Below are 15,659 nucleotides of genomic sequence, written 5' to 3' on the forward strand. Positions count from 1 at the left end.
GCCGGGGAGGAGAGAGGCCAGAGGGGCGGGGTACTCCTGGCCTGGCCGCGGCGTGGGAGCCCCGGTGAGCCGGGCTGGAGCCCTCCGGAGCCTGAGGATTTCCACCTCCCCCATCCCAACCCCACCCCCGCCCCTGCCCGCGGGCGATCGATCGCAGTGTGCGGCTTGGCGGTGGGCGCGGAGGCGGAGCGGGAGGGGGCATGCTTGGCTGCTGCAAGGCCTCGGGGCGCGCCCCAGCCGCCGTCTCCACCTCCGCCTCCTTCTTCTCCTCCTCCGTCTCCTCCTCCTCTTCCAGTCCGCGCCGCCGCCGCGCCGCCGCAGCCACATGGCTGCGCCCCGGAGCCCGGAGGCGGCGCTGAGAGCTGCCCAATCCTTCGGGCCCAAGGCTCGCAGGCCCCAACCCATGGGCCCCGCCGCCTCGCGGCTCCCGGTGCGCTAGGCTGCCAGCTCGGCGTGCAGCCGCCCCTCAGGGAGCCCCGGCGCCGTCCGGCGGGGCGGGGCGGGGCGGCACGGTGCGGGCCGCCACTATGGAGCCGCAGCGCCGGGAGCTGCTCGCCCAGTGTCAGCAGAGCCTGGCTCAGGCCATGACCGAGGTGGAGGCCGTGCTCGGGCTGCTGGAGGCCGCGGGAGCGCTGAGCCCGGGCGAGCGGCGGCAGCTGGACGAGGAGGCTGGAGGGGCCAAGGCGGAGTTGTTGCTCCAGCTGCTCTTGGCCAAGGAGCAGGACCACTTCCAGGACCTGCGTGCCGCGCTGGAGAAGACGCAGCCTCACCTGCTGCCCATTCTCTACCTGAACGGCGTCGTCGGGCCGCCTCAGTCCGCAGAGGGCGCGGGTGAGTGGCAGTCCCGTGGGGCCCCTCCTGCCCGCTGGCCACCCCTTCTCTCTGCAGCTCACCAAGGTCGGGGTGGTGGTGGCTGTGGTCTCGGCCACTGCTCTACCTGTGTGGCAAGGGTGACACCTTCTCTCTTAGCGTACCAGGGGAGGGGGCCGATGCCTGGACCCGAATTCATACTCTGTCTTGCGGGTCTCTGGGAACAATAACCCCTCACTGAAAGCCTTGTCTTCCCTCTCCTGGTTGCTACTGCTGCAGAGTCGCCCGGAGGCTATCAGGTCCGGTGGCAGGGAGGAGGTCGGAGGACACCACGGAAGGATGTCAGGCAGCCCCTTTTCTAAGCTCCTCACAGGAGGCTAGCCCTTCGGGAGCCAGAGGTTGCAATCAGCAGAAATATAGGCCAGGGGCAGAAAGCCTAAGTTTTGATCCCTGTCACCCTGTTACAGGACCACTCGTGCCATTTCACTTTGTGGCCCGACCCGTTTTCTTCTCGTCCATTGGATTTCAGTTTCTTAACTTGCCCAGATTTGCTGTGAATTGTGCACAACGCCTTCCCCCCCAGTTTCTTTGGAAATTGTGGGCCCGGAAAAGTTGAGGAAGTTGCATTGCACCATGGGAAAATCTTAGTAGTGGTTGCTGTGGCTCAGTTCCCTCCCTGAGAGCTCCGAGTTCCCAGTGGAGGAATTCTGGTGACTGATTCCTTTGAGTGGTGCCCTTTGGAACCCCTGTGTTCTTGCTCTTGGAAGTGACTGATTTGTAAGTGTGTGTAGGGGGAGGGGTACTGCTGGGAGTTTGTTCCTAGTGGTAGACTTGTCCTGACTGAGCTGGGGAGAGTGGAAGCCAGCTTCTTAGACAAGGAAGAAGGCATAGTGCAGGGGAAGGATGAGGGCTGGCGTGCATGGTGTGTGTTGTGGCAGGAACTTTACTTTATCACATTTAATCACTGTTAACAGCATGGGAACTGTCTATTATTCCTCCTTTGCCCGAGAGAAAACTGGCTTGCAGTGGTTAAAATGCTCAGCAAAGTTTGAATGCCAAGAGTTTTGAATTATTGTCTGTTGCTTATAAGAACATGGCTAGAGCCTGGAAACCATACGTGTGCCTTGTGTAGGTCTTGCCCTTGTTTAGAGTGAACCAATACAATAATAGAATCAGTAAAGACACATCTGTGAAAGAATAGTGAATGAAGAGAGCTGGAAAAATAAAACCTGCCCTTAGCAACTTGTGGGCCAGAGGTCAAGGATACCCATTTATGGGACTGTTAAAATCCACACTTATAAAGGGAGTGTAATTTTATTAGGTGTCCCTGGTAGTAGTGATCATCTCAACCCTACTTTCTCTAGCTGGGGGAAACTGACAGACAGAGAGGCTGAACTGCCAACCACATATCAGAACATTTCACTGGTGGCCTTGCCATCTCTCCCTTGGGCTTCTGGCTTTTGTGCTCTGTTCCTCAGGTTTGCATTCTGTCCTGTTTACCGGAGTTCCTGGGCAAAGCCAGTAGTCTCTTTGAATAGCCCTTTGAAGTTTCAGAAGGGCCTGTCACATGTAGCTAGAGGATAAAGGACCTCATCAGAGCGACTCTTCTTATTGCTTCTATTTATTTATTTATTTATTTTTATTTTATTTTATTTTATTTTTTTGGTTTTTCGAGACAGGGTTTCTCTGTGGCTTTGGAGGCTGTCCTGGAACTAGCTCTTGTAGACCAGGCTGGTCTCGAACTCACAGAGATCTGCCTGCCTCTGCCTCCCGAGTGCTGGGATTAAAGGCGTGTGCCACCAACGCCCGGCTAAGCTTCTATTTATTTTTAAAGAGGAGGTTTGTTAAAGATCTGTTTCCAGAAGCTTTGCTGAAGAAGCACAGAAGTTAGAGGGCAGCCAAGAAGTCCTCCCAGGGATGTGTGTACATCAGCCCTAGGATTAATCTCTGACAAAAGATAGTAGACAGATTGCCACTCATTATTTACACCACCCCCCCATAACTGGCAGTTAAGGGTCTGAGCTTTAAGGAGCTCCTTACTTCCAAGGAATGGGATACCATAAGATTGAGATTTATCCCTAGGGCTGTGACTTTTTGATCCATTTCCACACACTTTTGAATTCTGTTGGATCAAAGAGAGTCACAAAATCCTTAGAAAAATAATTGTCAAGGAGGTTATTTAATAGGCTAGAAGAAATTAGTGTAGTACTTGATATGGCAAGACCTATCTGGAGCCTTTTGTGGACAAAGTGACATGGTGTGTGAGCCAATGGGTGTTTGTGTGTCTTGTAATACTGTGATCGGAGAAACACAGGGTTGGGTTCAGGGTGAAGCAGGGGCTTCTGTTCTGGGACTGATGTTCAACATGCTGTGTCTTCCTTTCCTATCTCACTGTCTTGTGGCAAGCACCAGTTCCCAGGGCCAGGTGTCAGATATCAGAAGATCAGAGGGCAGGAAGGTGACAGACACTAGGAGCCTCCCTCTTATTTCTTGTCTTGAGTGGTTCCTCCTGTTAGCTGATCATGCTAACATGATTATTGGTCATGAAGAACTCTGATATCTTGCTCACACATGGATTCGTAGGGAAGGAAGCAAATTCCTTTGCCCCAGCTGGTAGCAGCGAGGTGAGAACTGCCCTTTACTGGGTGACTGAGGTCTTCCATGTTGAATTTGGCTACCCCTTTTGCGTATCTCTTGTGAATTTGATCGTAACATTTGATTTCTCTCACAAAGATCCCCAAACTCTGCTTTGGTGCCCTGCAGCCTGCCTCAGTCCTCAAGGGTCAGTATGTCTTCAGGCAGGGATGAAGTGTTCAGCTCTGGGACTTGACTTGGTGGGCTGGAGGGCAGGCAGGGTGTGTTCATGCATCTTGATGCCTTGTTCAGGCAATGGGACACTTAAGGGGAGCTGGATCTATTGACAGACACAAGAGTAGGCATTTTGCTCTCTTATAGACTGTGTACCGTATACCTTCTTCCAGCACTGCCATCCGCGCCTAGTGGCTCTGACTAATTGCCATCTAAATGTCAAGGACTCCTTAAATTATTTTGTGTCTTATTTTGTGTCGGGCTTCTCTTGGAAGACAGAAATTGGCTGCCTGCTGGATCTTGCCACCTGTGTGCTTTGAGTTGTCTTGTCCTTTCCCTCCTGCCTGTGCCACTTCTTTATCTCCTAGAGAGTGGTTGACTTGCTGTCACCAACATGAAGAGAATGACATAGGATTATATGCTGAAGAACTGGAGGAAAAATTGGAGGATGGACTGGTTGGTATTTGAGCTAGAGACGAAAGGGATCTTGCCTTTTTTTCTTTTTTTTTAATATTTATTTTATTTTATGTGTCTGCCTATAGACAGAGGTTCTGTCCCACCTGGTCCCACAGCCATTTAGCTCCAAATAAATACACAGAGGCTTATATTAATAATAAACTGTTTGGCTGATGGCTCAGGCTTCTTATTGGATGTTTCCAGGCTGCAGAGAGGAGGAGCTGGGATGGGGAGGATTGGCATTGGCTCTGAATGGATGTGTGGTGAGGAGGTCTCAGGGAACTGTGGCGCTGGGTTCAGTGAGAGATTTGACTGTTACCTGCAATACAGCCTTGTAGAAGGTAAGGCTGGAAGACTTTTTCGTTTTTTGCTATAGGGTATTCCTCTGTAGCCCAAGCTGGTTTCAAACTTGTGGAAGTCCTCCTTCCTCAGCCTTCTGAAAACTGAGATTACAGGTGTGAGCCACCACAGCCACCCAGACCTTCTCCCCCTCCTTTTCTCTTCTTCTTCATTTAAGAAGGAGTAACCCTTCCAGGCTCTTCCAGAGACTAGTGGGATGGCTTTGCGTGGCCAGGTGTGGGTTATGTATTATTTTGTGATGATTATCTGGGCCTTTGGGCACAAGCTACTTTTGCTTAGTCCACTCTGCCATGGGGGATCAGCAGGGGAAGAAGCAGAGGTGTAAGCTCCAGCCATCATTGACTTTCAAAGTTGTGCTATTTGAAGAGAAGTGACCGAGGAACCTGAGCATGGCTGTTGAGGTTTCTAAATGGGGGCAGGTTGTAGTTAGTTCTCTCTGTTCAGGGCACCATGAAAACTTGGCTCAAACCATCTTAGGCAAAAAGGACAACTTACTGATGCACAATATAGTCATAATGACATTTCTTACAGGACACATGTCTGACAGTGGTCTCATAAGATTATATTACTTAAGTAATATTATAAGTAAACCCCATGATGGTTATATAATTGTGGAATCACCTAAATATATATGTTGCAGAATGTTGTTACCCTAGCGTTAAGTGACTAAGCTATATTGTAAAACCTTAGATGAGGGACAGTTGATCCCTGAACCCTATGACCTTTTCCATAGGCCTGAAATGTAGCCTTAGGTCTCAGTGGGCTTTATGTTCATTGGTCCTCACTAGAGAAGGAGGGCAGCTCTATCCAGTCAATCCAGGCAGAAAAGTCTTCTGGAGGGATTCTGATTAGACATGCTTCCTTTTGAGGCAGAGTGGCTGTTGCTGAAGTTAGAAGGCTAGCTAAGGTTGGCTTTGTCCCTGTGAGAGTGACTTATTCCAGTACATGGCATTTTTTAAAGCAATTTCTCCAAGTGAAGATGAGCAGGAAGGATATTGTAAAGATTGTAAAGACATTATGCCTGGCACCATTCTTGATAGAATGAAAAGACTAGATCGTTGCTGGAGTGGGTTGTTGGTGGTCAGGCCCTCAGCAGGACAGTTAGCTTTTCTAAACGTGTCTCTTACTTTGTTGTCATTCCAGATAGTTGCTGGTGGTGGAAAAGTTGAACTTGTAGAATCCCAAATACATGTAACCCTAATGTCAGGTGGCCTGGAGTTTCTAGTTTGGTCCATCCATGATGCCTGTCCATCCAGCCTTCCCCCAGAGGGCTCTATAATCTGGGCCGTAGGCAAGGTCTCCAGGATGCTAGCGCTCAGGTTTGCCTCCTCCATTCCCAGCACCTGACCCTGTTGGGCTTCATTTAATCTCCTGGCTCCTGACCCAGGAAGGAGGATGGACAAGAACGTGAAGAAACCTCAAAAGCCTGACAAATGTCTCTCCTCTTTCTCTTCCTCCTTCTTTCCCATCAATGACTAACTTTGAATATGGCCTGGACTGTCCCCATGAGACTTTCCAGTTCTGCCCTCTGTCAGTGCTGTTCTGGGGAGTTGAGTCCTATTCATTGCCATGGTTGGCAAGGGCTTCTTCGCCATTGGGATAGCAAAGTGTCTGGGTGTTTAGCAGGGGAATGGATGTTTGGAACTGGGGAGACTTCTGAGCTTAATGTTGAAGATAACTTTACGATTTGCAAAATGTGATTTTCTTTTTTAAAGCTTCCTTTTGCCAGGCTGTGGAAGCAGAGGCAGGTGGATCTCTGGGAGTTTGAAGCCAGTCTGAGTGAGTTCCAGGACAGCCTCCAAAACTACAGAAAAATCCTGTCTCAAAAACTAAAAGAGAAAAAAAAAAAGCACTTCCTTTTGTAATACTTGCAGTTGGGAGTTTTTATGGAAATTTTACGATGAAGCAGAGCCTGTTCTTTTTTTTTTTTTTTTTAATGATGGCACACCTGTACAATTTTAGCAGCGCATGTCTTTCCCAGTAGGCCTCTTATCAACCACACTGCAAGCCTGTTGGGAAGTTGAGTCAAATGGGTGAGTGAGCCCTGCCTGCCATTTTGGAAGAGCTTCTCTCTAGTGTTTCAGTATACTGTCTCAGGGTCCTATTGTCTCAGGGTCCTATTCTTTCCCAGAGTTCTGCCCAAATACAGCCATTATAAAACCCTCACTACTCAGGGTGCTGTTTGACAATCTATGGAAAGAACAAAGGAAGGGCCGGGCGTTGGCGGTGCACGCCTTTAATCCCAGCACTCGGGAGGCAGAGGCAGGTGGATCTCTGTGAGTTCGAGGCCACCCTGGTCTCCAGGGCGAGTGCCAGGATAGGCTCCAAAGCGAGAAACCCTGTCTCGAAAAATCAAAAAAAGAAAAGAACAAAGGAAGGGCATTTTGTTAGTGTGGTGAACCATGCCACATAATAGTAGCAAGAGGGCCTGGGAATGGAGAGTATTGAGGGTCTGTTACAGTTCCTTGTGACCACTCTAAACAGATGTCAGTGTTGCAAGTTCTGTGGCTGTGGGTTCCCAAGCACAGTGTATTCTCCAGGAGGTGACTGCCTGTACTGTGGAACTCTTTGAGCATGTCTCAGAAGCACACAATGATATTTCCACTTTCACTGTGTCTGTGATGGAAGCTGGTGGTATGACATTGGTGTCTGAAGTCTTCAAGGTCACCCTCCAGGTACTAGCAGTGTAGGGCTGGCTGCTCCGGAGTTGTGTGGAACAATCTTTCCTTTTTCAGACTCCAATAACAGCCAGGCGTCTTTGAAAGAGCCCCCAGATGGCATCTGCTTTTAAGTGCTGTCCTTAAGTGCTGTCCATCCTGACATTGGCTGAGCCTCTTGGCGTCCTGGCCCTTGTTCAACAGCAAAAGACCGAATTGGTGAGGCATTGTCTGTGGAGTTCCTCAGTCCTGTGGGGTTTGAGTACTCCCCAGGTGGCTTCTAGTCTCAGGAGGCTTGACAATTGTGTTCCAGGTCTCCACCCTGGCTGCTGTTAATATGCTTTAATGTTAGTCTTGAGTGGCGTTTGATACTCTGCTGCTCTACTTCCTGAAAAGGTGAGTAGACTAGGAGAAATTGTCATCTCAGGGTTTTTTTTTTTGGGGGGGGGGCCCTACTTCATACTAAGCACCCGCGCCTTCTGCAGCCCCAGTGGGAGAGAAGCTGTGCTGTGATTTCCTGGGAAGCTGTGGGCTGCAGAGATAGCAGGCAGAGCAAGAGCACTGAGCTACATGGCTAGCTGGAGGTGGGCTGGCTGCCTGATTGATGTGTTTAGCAGGGAATTTTAAAACGAATAGGACTAGAGATAATTGGATTTTTGCCCCCTTTTCCTTTATCATTTGCCTGCAATAGGTTGTAAATCTCTGCGCTGTGTCTCAGTTGATGTTTTTGAAGTGGAATTCTACAAAAGCACTGCAGAAACAGTTTCACCTGAACAAGTGTTTGGTAGGTCCTGTGTAGACTGTTCAGCCCTTTAACCCTGAGCAGCATGGTGACTACCATTCATTTCAGTCTAAGGGTCATAACTCATCTGCTTTGAGGGTTTTTTAATTGTAGTAAGACTTCCATACCACATGACTTGCCCTGAGCCATTTTGTTTACACTATAACAACATATAAAATATGGAAATAGCACTTTAAGTATGCACTTCAGTGGCAGGTAGTATTTTTAGACCATTTGCAGTCCATATCATCATCCGTTTCATCCATCTTGTGGAAAAGTGTCCACTAAATAACTCTCTTCTGCCCCGCCCCCCGACTATCATTCTACTTTCTGTTTGCATGAACATAACTTATTTAGATATCTGTTATAGGTGAACTCAGTATATTCTTCCTCCTAGTGTGTGTGTGTGTGTTATATGTATGTATGCATGTGTATATGTATGTATACATACATGTGCAGAGGCCAGAGAAGGCTATTGGAGGTGTCATCTTCTACCACTCTATCTGTGTTATTCCTTGGAGATAAGGCTTTTTTATCGAACCTAGAATTTATCTTTTTTTCTTTTTCATCTATGTCGGTGACCAGGAAGCCCCAACAGTCCTCTTGTTAACCCTAGATCCCTCCCTGCATCATTGGGGTTAAAAGTGTGTGTGGTTACCCCTGGCTTTTTGTGTGGGCACTCATCGTCTGAACTCAGGTCCTCAAGCCAGTCTCCCCAGCCTTTCAATATTTATCTTCTTAGAGCCGACTTGAGTGACTCATGCCTTTAAAGGTTTAAACCCAGTACTAGGGAGATAGGCAGGTGGAGCTCTGTGAGTTCAAGGCCAGCCTGGATTAAATAGAGAATTCCAGGACAGCCAGGACTACACAGTAAGACTCTGTCTTGAAAACAACCAAAAAACCAAAAACCACATTTGACTTCATAGCATGTAGCATATGCCAGAATTCCCTTGTAGAGATTGAATGATATTCCTTTCTTGATACATGCTGTACTTTCTCTATTCATCAGTTAGGGACACTTGGTAGTTTCCATCTTTTGACTGTTGTGAGTCATACTGCTATGAGTAGCACTATGCACATACCTAGTTAGCCCTTGCTTTTACTTCTTAGGACCATGTAGCAGTTCCATATGCAAGCTTTTGAAGAGCTGTCATATTGGATGCTTTCTGCCCTTAACACCTTAACTTGGGGCTAGGCGGAGGCCTAGTTCTAACATTTTCTTTGGCTTAAAATGTAAGTGTAATACATATTTATATATGTGTGCAAGCGCACAAGCGTGTACCAACCCCCCACCTCCAAATACAGTTGCTAAGTTGTAGGCAGCTCCTTTGGATTGCAAAGGAATTAACTTTAGAAGTTGTCTGTGACTCCTTTGAGGCCAGACCTTACTATACCATCCCAGCAGAATTCAGAGCTGGCACCCAAGGATGGAACACTCATTTCTTCCTCTTTTGCAGTGCTAATAAATAGCTTCACCCCAAAGGCCTTAAAGTATGCTGGGCATTTCTGCTTCATAGACCACTCAGGCTTGGTTTGCTTTCTCATCTTGAGTTAAGGGTACTGACCCTATCAAGATGTTCTTTGAAAAGAAATGCGTCAGCATTTCCCCAGGCAACATGTTCTGATGGGATTCGGATGCTGTTTTTGCCTCGACTTGACTCTGTGGTCCAGTGCATTTGGATAGCGCTCCTTTGAGCATGTCTAACTCCTTAACATTGGGCTCTTGAGAGCCATTGTGGGCCAGTGTTCTTTGGGGCTTTGCTAGAATGGCTCTAGACTAATTAGATCACGGAGTACTTTTCTGTGGGACATCTTACAGCATCTATGTTCAGAGCAATACATGTGAGAAACCTCAGCATTTGACATGGTACTAGGACACAGCGTGTACTACTTATTTTCATTTCCCCTGATCCTCTCATTTGGATCACTCAAGCTATAAACATTCCCCTTTTAGCTTGTAACACCAGCTGAACTAGACATGTGCAGGAGCTGTCAGATTTTAGATATGTGTTCTTGCTGGGCCTGGTGTGACTTAACTGGATAAAGTCAGATTTCATGATTTTGTCTGGGATGATTTTGTCTGGGACTAAAGCAGTGGGACTGGGCCTTGGCCACAAGTCAGGACTTCTGGGGGTGCTTTGGAAGGATGTATGGGGACTGCTGTGGCAGTCTGGGGAGACCTTGTAACTATTGGTTAAGAACAAGTCTTTATTGGTTGGGCCTTTGACAGGAACTGTCGTGGAGAACAGAGAAGATAGTCTCTGTTCTGAGAATGTTGTGGAGGATAGGCGACGTGGATGAATGGTCCAGGTGGTTTGGATGTTGTAGGTGGAATTGGAACTGGGGAGCAAAGCTCTAGGATTAGAGGCGGTTGAATGCAACAAATGTACTCTTGAGGGCCCAGCAATTTAGGTTTACATTCTAATATTTCCATCCCAAGCTCTGTGACTCCAGCAGCCATCTAACCTTTGGAACTACGTTTTCCCCATCTGTGAAAGGGATCACTGGTGTTCTCTGAGGGCCTTGGTGAGGGCCACTGTCACTATGCCTGCTGAGAGTGGCTTGCCCTTAAGAATAGCAACAGCCTTGGCTTGTATGTGGACTCAAAAAGTGTCACAAGACACAGACCATGCACGGGGTTAGAGTGAGAGAAGCTCAGGGGAGACTTCAGGGTGTCCATTAGTGAGGAGAATGTGTCTCTGGTGGATTGGTTTCCTGAGGTTTGGTTCTTAATGCCCTGTGAAAGGGACCTTTTTCTCAGAGAGGTGAGCACAGAGAACTCAGGAAAGACACTTGGAGGGAAACTCAAATAAGCAAAGCTCTTTCTTTCTTCTCCCCTGCCTTTTAAATGCTTTGTCTCCTCAAGCCTGTGGAAATGGACAACCCTGTAGCTGTACTGGCCTCTTCCAGGATTGTTAGATTCCTGTATTTTAAAGCAAACCCTAGCTAGCATATCACTCCATTTAAAAATATCTCAGGTCGACGGGTGGTGGTGGCTCACGCCTTTAATCCCAGCACTCGGGAGGCAGAGGCAGGAGGATTTCTGTGAGTTCAAGACCAGCCTGGTCTACAAGAGCTAGTTCCAGGACAGCCTCCAAAGTCACAGGGAAACCCTGTCCTGAAAAACCAAAAAAAAAAAAAAAAAAAAAAAACAAAAAACAAAAAACAAAACTCAGCTCTGTCTCAAAACAGCCAATACTCACCCAGGTCTTTGCCCCGCACTCCCTCATATTAAGGCTTCTCAAGAAAAGCTCAGTGGATCTGATCGTAGCCTGTTTGTGTGAAGTCCCACAGCCTTTGGTTAGGGGGTAATTGTGACACATAGTTTCAGCTTCATGTGTCTGTGAGTCTTTCCCTTCCATCACTTGTCAGTATGTACTCGGTCCCTGCTGCTCTTTTTGTCTTCTACTATCTTGGCTCTACTGAGTGGTGGGCCCACAAAGGTCACACCTATATCAGTGTGATCTATGAAGGGACCCTGGACCCATTCTGAGCACCCTGCTCTGGATTTGTTAAGCCATCTTCATGCCAAGCTGGTATTCAGTTTCCTTGTATTATCAGGTAGTTTGTTTAAATATGGATCTTACCAAGGTCTCCCTGTTACATTTAATTGATGCCATTGTAGGAATCTTGGGAGGAATTAGGGAGCAGGCTGTCATCATATAGGCTGGGTGTCCTGGAACTCATGACGTGTACCATCATGCTCAGCTTGGATACTTTGAAGAAACTGTCTGTGGTGTTCCCTTCCCCAGCGCTATGCTTGGAGAGAGAAGAGCTAGCTCACACTCTACCTTCCTGTATTGGGGGTGAGTCATAGCTGGTTCCAGAGACTGTTGTTTATGGGACTGTGCTTCCGCTTGTTTCCTCTGTACTTTTGTAGGTGTCCTTTTGAGGTGAACCATTTAAAAAATGACAAATGGCCCAATGTGGCTAATGAGAAACCAGCCCCTACTTCCTAGGACAGTGATATGGGGAGAGTGAACTGAAGCCCTATTGCCATTTGGTTAATTTTTGAGAAGTGGTTACCCTTTATTTATTTTTGAGAAATTCTTCTTGTGCTTCAAACAAAACAAAACAAAACAAAAAACTGTCACTAGCTGGCCCAACCCTGAATTGCATAAGAGAACCATTATCCTGTTGACACATTAACCAGCCCCTGTGAGCTGCCCGTGTAGGAAGCAGCACCATTGGGGACAATGGCCTGTGAATGGGTCTGACTTTGGCAGGGGGGACCTCTATGTGGCTTTCTATGACAAAGCAGAAATCTCCCAGCTGCTGCCTTGCTTGCCACTAAGCAAAGGTGTGTTGTGTTTGTTTTCATATTTTTTAAAGATGTATTTATTTTATGTGTATGAATATTTTTGCCTGCATGTATGTATCTTTTTAGGGGGGGAGTGGGCTTGAGACAAGGTTTCTCTGTGGAACTTTGTAGACCAGGCTGGCCTCAAGCTCACAGAGATCTGCCTGCCTCCGCCTCTGGAATTAAAGACATGCGCCACCACTGCCTGGCTGTATGAGGCTGTATGTATGTATCTTAACTACAAGTATGCCTGTAGCCCATGGAGAGCAGAAAAGGGTGCTGGATCCCCTGAACTACATGGTTGTAAGCTCCAATGTGGGCGCTGGGAATTGAACCCTGGTCTACAGCAAGAGCAGCCCATGCTCTTAACCAGTGAGCTGTCTCTCCAGCCCCTGTGTCTGTGTTTTTATAGCTGCACTGTTCTCTCTCAGTTGAACTGTCTGCATGGTAGATATCTGACTCTGTAAAATAGTCCGGGACCATGGCGCACGCCTGTAATGCCAGCACTTGGGAGGCAGAGGTGGGCGGATCTCTGTGAGTTCGAGACCAGCCTGGGATACAAGATCGAGTTCCAGGACAGCCTCCAAAGCCACAAAGAAACCCTGTCTGGAAAAACCAAAAAAAAAAAAAAAAAAAAAAAAAAAAAAGATAGTCCAGGACCTGCAAATGAATCTGCCTTCTTTTGACTGTGACAAAATATTTTCCATAAGTGCTAAAAATCTGTCCAGCCATTTTTTAAAATACTAAGATAGCAGACAAATGGAAAGAAGCACAATTTTATTTGATTGTTTCTGTGTGAGTCTGTGTGTGTGTGTTGGGGGGGGCAGTTGTGCATGTTAAGAGATTAGAGGACAGCCTGCAGGGGTCAATTTTCTCTTATCATGTGAACTCCAGTAATTAAATATGGGTCACCAGCTCTGGAGGCAAGTGCCCCCATACTTGTTGAGTCATCTTGCCAGTCCCAAATATATATATTTGGTTTTTCGAGATAGGGTTTTACTGTGTACCCCTGGCTTTCCTGGAACTAGCTCTGTAGACCAGGATGGTCTGGAACTTAGAGATCCACCTATCTCTGTCTCCTGAGTGCTGGGATTGAAGGTGTGAGCCACCACCACCTTTTCAGTAGTTGTAACCATTTCTATTCTTTCCAAGTCTCTCTCTTCTTTCCTGGAAAACTTGTTATTATGACTGTCATTTTAAGTATTTATTTATTTACTTATTTAATGTGTTTGGCTTTTTTGTTTACATGCCTGTCTGCACCACATATGTGCCTGGTATCCTCAAAGAGCCAGGATCCCCTGGGACTATTACAGAAGGTTGTGAACTGTCATGTGGATGTTGGGAATTGAACCTCAGTCCACTGCCATCTCTCTAGCCCTTAACACTTCCTTCTCTTAAGCAGCCTCAACTTTTTTTTTAAATATAAGATCTATTATTTTATGTATATGGATGCTTTGTCTGTTTATACATCTATCTGCACATCAGAAGAGGTCATCTGATCCCATGAGATTACAGTTATAGGTGGTTGTGAGCCACCATATGGGTGCTGGGAATTGGACTCAGGACCTCTGAAAGAACAGCCAGTGCTTTTAACCACTGAGCCATCTCTCCAGTGCCAAGCAGCCTCAGCTGTTGGGCAACATGGCAGGAAAGGCTCTAAGAGACCACTCTGACCACGTTCCTATTTTACACAGGAAAATTAGCAGTCCAAGGATACAAAGTGACAGATCTAGGCTCAGGATCTCCTTTCAGACTTGGACCAGGCTGGCTGGGTGTCTGGAAGCCTGGCCTGCTTTTTGCTCCTGTGGGCCTGGCTGGCTTAGCAGCAAGTGGGCAAGTGACAGGATACCCCAGTGTACCAAGCTATGCTCCAGCTTTATTCCCAAGCATTGAACCCAAGCCTTTACCAGCCCATGTGGTTGATATTTGTGTTCTACAGTTGGGCAAAGTAGGCCAGTGTTGAGAGTTCACTGCTCACTCAGGCCACCAGCTGCTCTGGGGCTGGCAAATGCTAGAATCCTTGTCAGTTTCTTCATAAAGGCTGCATTTGTTCTCTCTTGCAGGCCTTCCTGTGAAAGTCCCCATTGAGAATTCTGAGCCTGGGATACCCCTCCCCTTGGCATCCCATCACTGATGCATTCAGCAGCTGGGCTCTGAACACCTGTCTCCAGATGGGCTTTTTTGGACAGTCCTGGAACATGAAGTCTAAATAGTGCTGAGTCAGAAAATGGGTCTGATTTTGGCAGAAGGAGCCTCCATGTGGCTTTCTTCCTGTGACACAGCAAAAACCTCTGATACTGCCACTCATGACTCCTTGGCGCTTAGTCACAGGTCAAAGTTCAAGCAGGAAAATGCTTCCCTTAGCCTCTGGCCTCAGGGGAAAAACCTTTTCCAAAGATGAGATGTTGGAGGCCCACAGACCCTGAGTCAGGGCCCACTGTGTAGCCTCAAGGGGACTGGAGCCAGTAGGAAGGGGGAAGTTAAAATCCCTAATTTGGGGCTCTGCACCCCTTCCCTGAAAACAATAGCTAGATCTGGTAGACCTCAGTGTTCAGGAGCTTTGTGTGAATGCTTCTTTATCCACATGTTTTTCTTCTCATTTCTGATAGAAAGTGACAGGTGACCTATCTTTGTTGTCATAGGCCTGTTGTATTTTAACAGACACAGGGAGAGGGAACAGAATAGCGTCTGCCTCCCCGATTCTGTGGGAAGTGGTCAAGTCTTATATAACTGTCCCTCGGCCAGCTTCCCACATACAAAAGAGCTTCTCACGAGACTAAGTCCAACTGGTCAGCTGTGTAGGCCTCTTGCACTGGATCCCATGCTTTAGAGTGGAGCCCAGCCATGTCAGATTTTATCTGTCTATCCTTGCTATCCTTGCCTCCCTCCGTCTGTCAGCCTGCCTCTGGCCACTGCTTTGTAGTAGACGCTACTAAGTGCCGAGGCTGTGAGGATGAGGGTTCCAATATCCTCCATGAGTAATGCTTCAGACTCTAACTGAACCCCTATCCTGCTCTTCTCATAGGAATAGACATCCTACTGTTGCCCAAACATTTCCCTTGTTGTTCAGTCTTGGGGCCTTTAGAAATACCAGGAAGTTGCCAGCCTTCCTTATTGTCTTTTTGCTTCTCACCTGTTTTGTAGTTTCCAGGCTATGGGAAGGGTTTTTGTGTGCAAAACCCTGCAATATTATTAGATATCAACAAAAAGAAGACTCAACCTCCTTTCCCTGTGTAGTTTATCATCTCATTGGATAGCCCTCAGGTGAATGAGCAGAGGTGTCTGGCAATATTGATGAGCAGCTTGGACTCATAGGTGGGACCTAAGGAAAGGGGCAAATGTTCAGTAAGCTGAACTGGGTGCTGGGCTTGAGCTTGAAGGGTGCTGGGGAGGAGGAAGGAAGGAGACAGGCTTGGTAAGGATTGTTGGTGCTCAAGGCAAAGGCAGGCTGTTCGTGGAGACATGACAGAGAATCTTTTCTGTGAAT

General features: G+C 47.5%; 1 protein-coding gene across 3 annotated transcripts in view; it reads left to right on the forward strand.

Annotated features, from left to right (window-relative positions):
* The first annotated feature begins 392 nt into the window (after positions 1-392).
* Dlg5 (discs large MAGUK scaffold protein 5) overlaps positions 393-15,659 on the forward strand; it is a 116,759-nt gene continuing 101,492 nt past the window's right edge. For all 3 annotated transcript variants that reach the window (XM_027387495.2, XM_027387496.2, XM_027387497.2), the window contains exon 1: positions 393-831. In XM_027387495.2, coding sequence (XP_027243296.1) covers positions 528-831 — 304 coding nt within the window. In that variant the 5' untranslated portion in view covers positions 393-527. The remainder of the gene's footprint in view (positions 832-15,659) is intronic.

Source organism: Cricetulus griseus (genome assembly GCF_003668045.3).
Source record: "Cricetulus griseus strain 17A/GY chromosome 1 unlocalized genomic scaffold, alternate assembly CriGri-PICRH-1.0 chr1_1, whole genome shotgun sequence".
Lineage (NCBI taxonomy): Eukaryota > Metazoa > Chordata > Mammalia > Rodentia > Cricetidae > Cricetulus > Cricetulus griseus.